This window comes from Oncorhynchus tshawytscha, unplaced genomic scaffold (genome assembly GCF_018296145.1).
Source record: "Oncorhynchus tshawytscha isolate Ot180627B unplaced genomic scaffold, Otsh_v2.0 Un_contig_2868_pilon_pilon, whole genome shotgun sequence".
Taxonomy (NCBI): Eukaryota; Metazoa; Chordata; class Actinopteri; order Salmoniformes; family Salmonidae; genus Oncorhynchus; species Oncorhynchus tshawytscha.
Window position 1 is genome coordinate 148,555 of NW_024609771.1, and position 12,214 is coordinate 160,768.

Consider the following 12,214-nt stretch of genomic DNA (forward strand, 5'->3'; position numbering starts at 1 on the left):
GAGAGGGATGGAAGGATGGAGGAGAGAGGAGAGAGGGATGGAAGGATGGAGGAGAGAGGGATGGAAGGATGGAGGAGAGAGGAGGAGAGAGGGATGGAAGGATGGAGGAGAGAGGGATGGAGAGGATGGAGGAGAGAGGGATGGAAGGATGGAGGAGAGAGGAGAGAGGAGGAGAGAGGGATGGAAGGATGGAGGAGAGAGGGAGAGAGGAGGAGAGAGGGATGGAAGGATGGAGGAGAGAGGAGGAGGAGGAGAGAGGGATGGAAGGATGGAGAGAGAGGAGGAGAGAGGGATGGAAGGATGGAGGAGAGAAGAGAGAGAGGAGGAGAACAGTAATATTATCATGCTCTTTGATTGTTTTTGTTTGTCTATGTACAGTATTTATGTACAACAACAGTATTCAACAATAATGTAATTACATAATCAGTAATACTATCAGATGGGGGGTGTGGCCAGAGATTCTGACATTAAAGGTTAAAGGTAAAGAAGCTCCGCCCACTCACCGGCTGGCCAATCCGGTCCAGGTTATCCAGGAAGTATTTCACCGACTCACTCTGTGAACAGGAAGAGAACAGTCGTTTTGACTTAATTAAACGTTTTATTCCATTGTTTCCATTGGACACAACATGGCTGACAGCTTTGAAAATATTTGCTATAAAATTCAACCACACAACAAACACTCTTCCCACTGGGCAAAGACGTCAATTCAACGTCTATTCCACGTTGGTTCAATGTAATTTTATTTGAATGATGTGGAAACGACGTTGATTCAACCAGTATGTTTCCAGTGCGAAACGACGTTGATTCAACCAGTGTGTGTCCAGTGCGAAACGACGTTGATTCAACCAGTGTGTTTCCAGTGCGAAACGACGTTGATTCAACCAGTGTGTTTCCAGTGCGAAACGACATTGATTCAACCAGTGTGTGTCCAGTGCGAAACGACATTGATTCAACCAGTGTGTGTCCAGTGCGAAACGACATTGATTCAACCAGTGTGTTTCCAGTGCGAAACGACGTTGATTCTACCAGTGTGTGTCCAGTGCGAAACGACATTGATTAAACCAGTGTGTGTCCAGTGCGAAACGACATTGATTCAACCAGTGTGTGTCCAGTGCGAAATGACGCTGACACCGAGACTTCTAGAATGCTCTACAATGTTCAAACAAACAAAACTGATCATTAAACTCAACCCTGACACAGACAGAGAGGAGGGACAAAGAGGGAGGGAGGGACAGAAAGAGAGAGAGAGAGAGAGGGGGGGGGACAGAGGTGGAGAGAAAGGGAGAAAGAGGGAGTAAGAAAGAGAGCAATGTTTTCTGATAAAAGTGTGTTGACCCTGTGTTTTGCCTCTAAGAGGGGAACAACACTAAACAGACCCAGGATCAGCTTCTGAACGCGTTCCAGGGGCTCTATGAAGCAATCTCCCAATGCCTCTGAAGGGAACAGAACTAAAACAGACCCAGGATCAGCTTCTGAACGCGTTCCAGGGGCTGTATGAAGCAATCTCCCAATGCCTCTGAAGGGAACAGAACTAAAACAGACCCAGGATCAGCTTCTGAACGCGTTCCAGGGGCTCTATGAAGCAATCTCCCAATGCCTCTGAAGGGAACAGAACTAAAACAGACCCAGGATCAGCTTCTTAATGCGTTCCAGGGGCTCTATGAAGCAATCTCCCAATGCCTCTGAAGGGAACAGAACTAAAACAGACCCAGGATCAGCTTCTTAATGCGTTCCAGGGGCTCTATGAAGCAATCTCCCAATGCCTCTGAAGGGAACAGAACTAAAACAGACAGAACTAAAACAGACCCAGGATCAGCTTCTTAATGCGTTCCAGGGGCTCTATGAAGCATTTATGCCATTCAGCAGACACTTTCATCCAAAGTCATTGGTCCATTTTATGAATAGGTGTCCCCAGGCTGTATCAAACCCACGACCTTTGGTCTTACATGCACCACACCGACTGAGCCAAACAGGATGTTTAACGTTATTTAGTATGATAGTTCAGTCTTGTACATTGCAACCTCAATCACATCCACCACCCCAGGAAACAGCTGTGTGTGTGAAAACAGAGAGAGGGATTAACCAGACAGAGAGACAGCAACCCCCCCCTTCCCCACACACAGAAAACTAGCCCTCGTTCCAAAACTATTCCTCTTTCCAAAACTATTCCTCTTTTCAAAACTATGCCTCTTTCCAAAACTATGCCTCTTTCCAAAACTATTCCTCTTTCCAAAACTATTCCTCTTTCCAAAACTACTCCTCTTTCCAAAACTATTCCTCTTTCCAAAACTACTCCTCTTTCCAAAACTATTCCTCTTTCCAAAACTACTCCTCTTTCCAAAACTATTCCTCTTTCCAAAACTACTCCTCTTTCCAAAACTATTCCTCTTTCCAAAACTATTCCTCTTTCCAAAACTATTCCTCTTTCCAAAACTATTCCTCTTTCCAAAACTATTCCTCTTTCCAAAACTATTCCTCTTTCCAAAACTATTCCTCTTTCCAAAACTACTCCTCTTTCCAAAACTATTCCTCTTTCAAAACTATTCCTCTTTCCAAAACTATTCCTCTTTCCAAAAACTATTCCTCTTTCCAAAACTATTCCTCTTTCCAAAACTATTCCTCTTTCAAAACTACTCCTCTTTCCAAAACTACTCCTCTTTCCAAAACTATTCCTCTTTCCAAAACTACTCCTCTTTCAAAACAAAACTACTCCTCTTTCCAAAACTACTCCTCTTTCCAAAAACTATTCCTCTTTCCAAAACTATTCCTCTTTCCAAAACTCCTCTTTCCAAAACTATTCCTCTTTCCAAAACTACTCCTCTTTCCAAAACTATTCCTCTTTCCAAAACTTTCCAAAACTATTCCTCTTTCCTCTTTCCAAAACTATTCCTCTTTTCAAAACTATTCCTCTTTCCAAAACTATTCCTCTTTCCAAAACTATTCCTCTTTCCAAAACTACTCCTCTTTCCAAAACTATTCCTCTTTCCAAAACTATTCCAAAACCTCTTTCCAAAACTATTCCTCTTTTCAAAACTTTCCAAAACTATTCCTCTTTCCTCTTTCCAAAACTATTCCTCTTTCCAAAACTACTCCTCTTTCCAAAACTATTCCTCTTTCCAAAACTATTCCTCTTTCCAAAACTATTCCTCTTTCCAAAACTACTCCTCTTTCCAAAACTACTCCTCTTTCCAAAACTATTCCTCTTTCCAAAACTACTCCTCTTTCCAAAACTATTCCGCTTTCCAAAACTTCCTCTTTCCAAAACTATTCCTCTTTCCAAAACTATTCCTCTTTCCAAAACTATTCCTCTTTTCAAAACTATTCCTCTTTCCACTGTTCTTCTTTCAATCCGTCTTTCATTTAGTTGATGGGCTCTGGTCTGGTCTTATTGTAAATGTCAGTTTGTCTTCTTCTCCAAATGAGATTCCAACTTGTCTTATAAATGAATAATAATTTGTCACAGAGTCGCGTTCTAAAACGGACCCCATTGGACGAACGGCCTTGAACCGTTATGTTGCCGTGCCAAACAGGAAACGCGACCCCATGACCCAAACGGCTGACCTGTGATGTCACCGCCGCAGGAAAAAAAGTCCGCCAACGTAAGGGGGAGGGGCCAGGAGTGGGGGAGAGGGGGAATTCCCAGCGTTGAGGAGATTAACACAGACTACATACGCAGGCAGACAGACACACACACGCTACACTCTAGACTCACTTTGCCATACCACCGTCTGGAGAATTTAGTTTTGGTGTAAAGACACAGCGAACAGATTCTCTCTCTCTCTCTCAGATTTTGATTAGATGTTACATTTCTAGAACGGCTGCTGGTTGCTATGTGAATCACCTGACTACCGTCCCGGTAGTTGGTGTTGTTGCTAGTCTTTCAAGTTATCAAGTGTTGCTGACAAGTCTGCGATTGATATGTTATTGAAAGTGAATTACGTTGGTAAAGTCAAAGGTCACGTTCTAAACCCCTTTTCCTTTTGTGTCCTCCTGTCCACACGGCCGCTTTGCTACCACTGAAAATATCTCGAAAATGGCCCATTATTTAGTTTCTAAGGACCCATAAAACAGAAGCAGTGGGAGAACATATTCAAGTAATTAAATACATTAAAAAAAACTTTAAACGGTGTATTATTAACTGGCTAGCTGGCTACAGTAGTCCACTTTGTAGGCTAACTCCACTGAGCTGCTAACTGGCTAGCTGGCTGGCTACAGTAGTCCACTTTGTAGGCTAACTCCACTGAGCTGCTAACTGGCTGGCTGGCTACAGTAGTCCACTTTGTAGGCTAACTCCAGTCCAGTAGTTGTTTACACTAAGATGTCTCATCTTTACATAGCAGTTAGCTTTATTTACACATTTTGAAGTGATGACTCTTGTGAAGTGTTTAAACTTGTTTAAAATTGTTAAAATAATGAACTCCTGTTGATGTTGATTAATCACAATCCTGAAATAAAGAGAGGAAGGGGTTCTGTCTGTAATGGGTCTGTGTGTCAATAAAGAGAGGAAGGGGGTTCTGTCTGTAATGGGTCTGTGTGTCAATAAAGAGAGGAAGGGGGTTCTGTCTGTAATGGGTCTGTGTGTCAATAAAGAGAGGAAGGGGTTCTGTCTGTAATGGGTCTGTGTGTCAATAAAGAGAGGAAGGGGTTCTGTCTGTAATGGGTCTGTGTGTCAATAAAGAGAGGAAGGGGTTCTGTCTGTAATGGGTCTGTGTGTCAATAAAGAGAGGAAGGGGTTCTGTCTGTAATGGGTCTGTGTGTCAATAAAGAGAGGAAGGGGTTCTGTCTGTAATGGGTCTGTAATAAAGAGAGGAAGGGGGTCTGTGGGTGTCAATAAAGAGAGGAAGGGGGTTCTGTCTGTAATGGGTCTGTGTGTCAATAAAGAGAGGAAGGGGTTCTGTCTGTAATGGGTCTGTGTGTCAATAAAGAGAGGAAGGGGTTCTGTCTGTAATGGGTCTGTGTGTCAATAAAGAGAGGAAGGGGTTCTGTCTGTATTGGGTCTGTGTGTCAAGAGGAAAAGTCTGAGGAAGGGGGTTCTGTCTGTAATGGGTCTGTGTGTCAATAAAGAGAGGAAGGGGTTCTGTCTGTAATGGGTCTGTGTGTCAATAAAGAGAGGAAGGGGTTCTGTCTGTAATGGGTCTGTGTGTCAATAAAGAGAGGAAGGGGTTCTGTCTGTAATGGGTCTGTGTGTCAATAAAGAGAGGAAGGGGTTCTGTCTGTAATGGGTCTGTGTGTCAATAAAGAGAGGAAGGGGTTCTGTCTGTAATGGGTCTGTGTGTCAATAAAGAGAGGAAGGGGTTCTGTCTGTAATGGGTCTGTGTGTCAATAAAGAGAGGAAGGGGTTCTGTCTGTAATGGGTCTGTGTGTCAATAAAGAGAGGAAGGGGTTCTGTCTGTAATGGGTCTGTGTGTCAATAAAGAGAGGAAGGGGTTCTGTCTGTAATGGGTCTGTGTGTCAATAAAGAGAGGAAGGGGTTCTGTCTGTAATGGGTCTGTGTGTCAATAAAGAGAGGAAGGGGTTCTGTCTGTAATGGGTCTGTGTGTCAATAAAGAGAGGAAGGGGTTCTGTCTGTAATGGGTCTGTGTGTCAATAAAGAGAGGAAGGGGTTCTGTCTGTAATGGGTCTGTGTGTCAATAAAGAGAGGAAGGGGTTCTGTCTGTGTCAATAAAGAGAGGAAGGGGGGTCTGTGTGTCAATAAAGAGAGGAAGGGGTTCTGTCTGTAATGGGTCTGTGTGTCAATAAAGAGAGGAAGGGGTTCTGTCTGTAATGGGTCTGTGTGTCAATAAAGAGAGGAAGGGGTTCTGTCTGTAATGGGTCTGTGTGTCAATAAAGAGAGGAAGGGGTTCTGTCTGTAATGGGTCTGTGTGTCAATAAAGAGAGGAAGGGGTTCTGTCTGTAATGGGTCTGTGTGTCAATAAAGAGAGGAAGGGGTTCTGTCTGTAATGGGTCTGTGTGTCAATAAAGAGAGGAAGGGGTTCTGTCTGTAATGGGTCTGTGTGTCAATAAAGAGAGGAAGGGGTTCTGTCTGTAATGGGTCTGTGTGTCAATAAAGAGAGGAAGGGGTTCTGTCTGTAATGGGTCTGTGTGTCAATAAAGAGAGGAAGGGGTTCTGTCTGTAATGGGTCTGTGTGTCAATAAAGAGAGGAAGGGGTTCTGTCTGTAATGGGTCTGTGTGTCAATAAAGAGAGGAAGGGGTTCTGTCTGTAATGGGTCTGTGTGTCAATAAAGAGAGGAAGGGGTTCTGTCTGTAATGGGTCTGTGTGTCAATAAAGAGAGGAAGGGGTTCTGTCTGTAATGGGTCTGTGTGTCAATAAAGAGAGGAAGGGGTTCTGTCTGTAATGGGTCTGTGTGTCAATAAAGAGAGGAAAGGGGTTCTGTCTGTAATGGGTCTGTGTGTCAATAAAGAGAGGAAGGGGTTCTGTCTGTAATGGGTCTGTGTGTCAATAAAGAGAGGAAGGGGTTCTGTCTGTAATGGGTCTGTGTGTCAATAAAGAGAGGAAGGGGGTTCTGTCTGTAATGGGTCTGTGTGTCAATAAAGAGAGGAAGGGGTTCTGTCTGTAATGGGTCTGTGTGTCAATAAAGAGAGGAAGGGGTTCTGTCTGTAATGGGTCTGTGTGTCAATAAAGAGAGGAAGGGGGTTCTGTCTGTAATGGGTCTGTGTGTCAATAAAGAGAGGAAGGGGTTCTGTCTGTAATGGGTCTGTGTGTCAATAAAGAGAGGAAGGGGTTCTGTCTGTAATGGGTCTGTGTGTCAATAAAGAGAGGAAGGGGTTCTGTCTGTAATGGGTCTGTGTGTCAATAAAGAGAGGAAGGGGTTCTGTCTGTAATGGGTCTGTGTGTCAATAAAGAGAGGAAGGGGTTCTGTCTGTAATGGGTCTGTGTGTCAATAAAGAGAGGAAGGGGTTCTGTCTGTAATGGGTCTGTGTGTCAATAAAGAGAGGAAGGGGTTCTGTCTGTAATGGGTCTGTGTGTCAATAAAGAGAGGAAGGGGTTCTGTCTGTAATGGGTCTGTGTGTCAATAAAGAGAGGAAGGGGTTCTGTCTGTAATGGGTCTGTGTGTCAATAAAGAGAGGAAGGGGTTCTGTCTGTAATGGGTCTGTGTGTCAATAAAGAGAGGAAGGGGGTTCTGTCTGTAATGGGTCTGTGTGTCAATAAAGAGAGGAAGGGGTTCTGTCTGTAATGGGTCTGTGTGTCAATAAAGAGAGGAAGGGGTTCTGTCTGTAATGGGTCTGTGTGTCAATAAAGAGAGGAAGGGGTTCTGTCTGTAATGGGTCTGTGTGTCAATAAAGAGAGGAAAGGGGTTCTGTCTGTAATGGGTCTGTGTGTCAATAAAGAGAGGAAGGGGTTCTGTCTGTAATGGGTCTGTGTGTCAATAAAGAGAGGAAGGGGTTCTGTCTGTAATGGGTCTGTGTGTCAATAAAGAGAGGAAGGGGTTCTGTCTGTAATGGGTCTGTGTGTCAATAAAGAGAGGAAGGGGTTCTGTCTGTAATGGGTCTGTGTGTCAATAAAGAGAGGAAGGGGTTCTGTCTGTAATGGGTCTGTGTGTCAATAAAGAGAGGAAGGGGTTCTGTCTGTAATGGGTCTGTGTGTCAATAAAGAGAGGAAGGGGTTCTGTCTGTAATGGGTCTGTGTGTCAATAAAGAGAGGAAGGGGGTTCTGTCTGTAATGGGTCTGTGTGTCAATAAAGAGAGGAAGGGGTTCTGTCTGTAATGGGTCTGTGTGTCAATAAAGAGAGGAAGGGGGGGTTCTGTCTGTAATGGGTCTGTGTGTCAATAAAGAGAGGAAGGGGTTCTGTCTGTAATGGGTCTGTGTGTCAATAAAGAGAGGAAGGGGGTTCTGTCTGTAATGGGTCTGTGTGTCAATAAAGAGAGGAAGGGGTTCTGTCTGTAATGGGTCTGTGTGTCAATAAAGAGAGGAAGGGGTTCTGTCTGTAATGGGTCTGTGTGTCAATAAAGAGAGGAAGGGGTTCTGTCTGTAATGGGTCTGTGTGTCAATAAAGAGAGGAAGGGGTTCTGTCTGTAATGGGTCTGTGTGTCAATAAAGAGAGGAAGGGGTTCTGTCTGTAATGGGTCTGTGTGTCAATAAAGAGAGGAAGGGGTTCTGTCTGTAATGGGTCTGTGTGTCAATAAAGAGAGGAAGGGGTTCTGTCTGTAATGGGTCTGTGTGTCAATAAAGAGAGGAAGGGGTTCTGTCTGTAATGGGTCTGTGTGTCAATAAAGAGAGGAAGGGGTTCTGTCTGTAATGGGTCTGTGTGTCAATAAAGAGAGGAAGGGGTTCTGTCTGTAATGGGTCTGTGTGTCAATAAAGAGAGGAAGGGGTTCTGTCTGTAATGGGTCTGTGTGTCAATAAAGAGAGGAAGGGGTTCTGTCTGTAATGGGTCTGTCAATAAAGAGAGGAAGGGGTTCTGTAATGGGTCTGTGTGTCAATAAAGAGAGGAAGGGGTTCTGTCTGTAATGGGTCTGTGTGTCAATAAAGAGAGGAAGGGGTTCTGTCTGTAATGGGTCTGTGTGTCAATAAAGAGAGGAAGGGGTTCTGTCTGTAATGGGTCTGTGTGTCAATAAAGAGAGGAAGGGGTTCTGTCTGTAATGGGTCTGTGTGTCAATAAAGAGAAAGGGGTTCTGTCTGTAATGGGTCTGTGTGTCAATAAAGAGAGGGGGTTCTGTCTGTAATGGGTCTGTGTGTCAATAAAGAGAGGAAGGGGTTCTGTCTGTAATGGGTCTGTGTGTCAATAAAGAGAGGAAGGGGTTCTGTCTGTAATGGGTCTGTGTGTCAATAAAGAGAGGGTCTGTCTGTCAATAAAGAGAGGAAGGGGTTCTGTCTGTAATGGGTCTGTGTGTCAATAAAGAGAGGAAGGGGTTCTGTCTGTAATGGGTCTGTGTGTCAATAAAGAGAGGAAGGGGTTCTGTCTGTAATGGGTCTGTGTGTCAATAAAGAGAGGAAAGGGGTTCTGTCTGTAATGGGTCTGTGTGTCAATAAAGAGAGGAAGGGGTTCTGTCTGTAATGGGTCTGTGTGTCAATAAAGAGAGGAAGGGGTTCTGTCTGTAATGGGTCTGTGTGTCAATAAAGAGAGGAAGGGGTTCTGTCTGTAATGGGTCTGTGTGTCAATAAAGAGAGGAAGGGGTTCTGTCTGTAATGGGTCTGTGTGTCAATAAAGAGAGGAAGGGGTTCTGTCTGTAATGGGTCTGTGTGTCAATAAAGAGAGGAAGGGGTTCTGTCTGTAATGGGTCTGTGTGTCAATAAAGAGAGGAAGGGGTTCTGTCTGTAATGGGTCTGTGTGTCAATAAAGAGAGGAAGGGGTTCTGTCTGTAATGGGTCTGTGTGTCAATAAAGAGAGGAAGGGGTTCTGTCTGTAATGGGTCTGTGTGTCAATAAAGAGAGGAAGGGGTTCTGTCTGTAATGGGTCTGTGTGTCAATAAAGAGAGGAAGGGGTTCTGTCTGTAATGGGTCTGTGTGTCAATAAAGAGAGGAAGGGGGTTCTGTCTGTAATGGGTCTGTGTGTCAATAAAGAGAGGAAGGGGGTTCTGTCTGTAATGGGTCTGTGTGTCAATAAAGAGAGGAAGGGGTTCTGTCTGTAATGGGTCTGTGTGTCAATAAAGAGAGGAAGGGGTTCTGTCTGTAATGGGTCTGTGTGTCAATAAAGAGAGGAAGGGGTTCTGTCTGTAATGGGTCTGTGTGTCAATAAAGAGAGGAAGGGGGTTCTGTCTGTAATGGGTCTGTGTGTCAATAAAGAGAGGAAGGGGTTCTGTCTGTAATGGGTCTGTGTGTCAATAAAGAGAGGAAGGGGTTCTGTCTGTAATGGGTCTGTGTGTCAATAAAGAGAGGAAGGGGTTCTGTCTGTAATGGGTCTGTGTGTCAATAAAGAGAGGAAGGGGTTCTGTCTGTAATGGGTCTGTGTGTCAATAAAGAGAGAAAGGGGGTTCTGTCTGTAATGGGTCTGTGTGTCAATAAAGAGGGGAAGGGGGTTCTGTTTGTAATGGGTCTGTGTGTCAATAAAGAGGGGAAGGGGGTTCTGTTTGTAATGGGTCTGTGTGTCTCTCTGTCTCTGTCTCTGTCTCTCTCTCTCTCTCTCTCTCTCTATCTCTCTCTCTCTCTCTCTCAGTATATCAGCTATGTGAATTCATTGTGCAGCTCCTCATATGACATCACTAATGCAGCCACAGTCCTACAGTGTGACGGCACTACTGGCCTTTAGGGCATCTGTCATCTGGATCAGAGAATAGCTGAACTGGCACATTGTTTACATGTTGAGCTCTACGTTCTCTACTTAAAATGTCCCCAGTAGACCATGTACACGAGGCAAACCATAACCAGATTTTCTACATGCCTTTTAAAGCGACAATATGTAACTTTTTTGGGGGGTGACCAGACCAAATTCAGATAGAAATGTAAGTTATAGATCTGTCATTTCTCTAATAAGCAGTAGATATGTTCTATGTGCTCTATTTCTATGCTCCCTGGTCTACATTATAGTTGCTTGTTTTTGGTCACATAAAAACTGAAATTAGGAAAACTATTAAGAGTTTTAACAACCAGGAAATGATGGAGCGATTTCTGCACATTGAAGTGCTGACATATTGTTTAAAATTGTTTAGTTCAAATCCAACCCTTGTAATTTAGGTACAATATGACAGTAAGGAGATGACAGTTAGGCTACAGGAGATAAGCATTACAGGTAGCATTTTTATGTTATTTCGTTCATTTTTAGCAATGTTGCTAACAAAATGACTGCAGTAGTTCCCAACCCTGTATAAGCTAGCGACTGGGCTAACACAGCTATCCTTTTAGGTCAATAATATGCTGTTTATATTATCTTTTTGGTTTGGCTTTATAATCCTGAGAGACATTGAACTAGCTAGTAGCTAACTAGTTAGTTATAGTAGCTAGTAGCTAGCTAGTTAGTTATAGTAGCTAGCTAGTTAGTTGTAGTAGCTAGTAGCTAGCTAGTTAGTTATAGTAGCTAGTAGCTAGCTAGTTAGTTATAGTAGCTAGTAGCTAACTAGTTAGTTATAGTAGCTAGTAGCTAGCTAGTTAGTTATAGTAGCTAGCTAGTTAGTTATACCTAGGTAGCTTACGAGGTTAGCTGACTTTTCTCCCCCCAAAAAATCTCATCGTAGCGACTTGTCCCGCATGCTAGCCTTTACAGCCAAATATCACGTTAGAAATGTCAAAATATTAAATATTGATATGGCCAGTGTTGTATATCATTTCTTCCTTCTTACTGCAGCTTGACAGCTTTAGCTCATCTGGACAAAACGTTATAAAATGTTTTGTAACCAGTGGTTGTTTTGTTGATATTCTTTTGGCATAAATCTGAGGAGCTCCTCCCAAGCAAGGCACCGGGTTCCTTCCTGATTCCTGCCATGGAACATCCCCACACTTCCCATTTTAGGGAAGCCTGGTTCGCGACGAGGCGACCTACACCCATACCACACACACATGCTGCTGACTAGACCTACAGTGGTGTGACAAATAGCAGTACGCATCACTACTGACAGAGAGAGAGAGAGCGAGAGGGAGGGAGAGAGAGAAAGAGAGAAAAGATAATATTTTTTTCTCTGAAGTTACCATTTCAAAACTAAAATAACTTTATTAGTCAACGGTGAAAATGCTGACAGAGGGTTTTAAAGACTGAGTAAGCAGATGGACTGAGGTTTCCTCTCTATTTCAGGAAGACAGGAAGAGAGGGGGAGGGGGAGAGAGAGGGGATGAGAGATAGAGAGATGGCATGTTTTTTTGTATATAATTTATGAACCAAGTTAATAAAACATGTAACATTGGGGGGAACTGAGGAAAAACCAATGACTAAAGCCTGTCACAGCAGATGCATTACAGCTGACCAATCAAAACAGGTTTCTGGTGGGTTAAACCAATCAATGGATAGAACTGGTGTAGTTGTGGTGTGAGTGAGTAAGGCAGCTGGAATGGAACGCCATTCACAGTTTGTGTTGGTCAGATTAGAGGCTTTACGACTAGACGAGGTCTGAATAGACTGTGTGTTTGTGGCCTCTCCCTCTCTCTCTCTCTCTCTCTCTCTCTCTCTCTCTCCTGGTTGCTATGGGAACCCGGTGGTTGTTTTGAGAGCTTTTGGATTCGACGTTGCTCATAACTATCACACACACTAGGGCTGTCCCCGACTAAAAAAAAATAAAAAAATCTTGGTCAACTGATGCTTTAAGCACACTGTTTGATTAAATAATTACGAATTTATCTCTCTCCTC

At 43.6% G+C, this 12,214-nt stretch overlaps 1 protein-coding gene across 1 annotated transcript in view; it reads right to left on the reverse strand.

Moving 5' to 3' along the window:
• Window positions 1–12,214, reverse strand: part of LOC112239603 (guanine nucleotide-binding protein subunit alpha-12) — a 39,197-nt gene that overhangs the window by 3,628 nt on the left and 23,355 nt on the right. Inside the window, exon 3 of the mRNA XM_042317834.1 lies at window positions 504–554. Coding sequence (XP_042173768.1) covers window positions 504–554 — 51 coding nt within the window. The remainder of the gene's footprint in view (window positions 1–503; window positions 555–12,214) is intronic.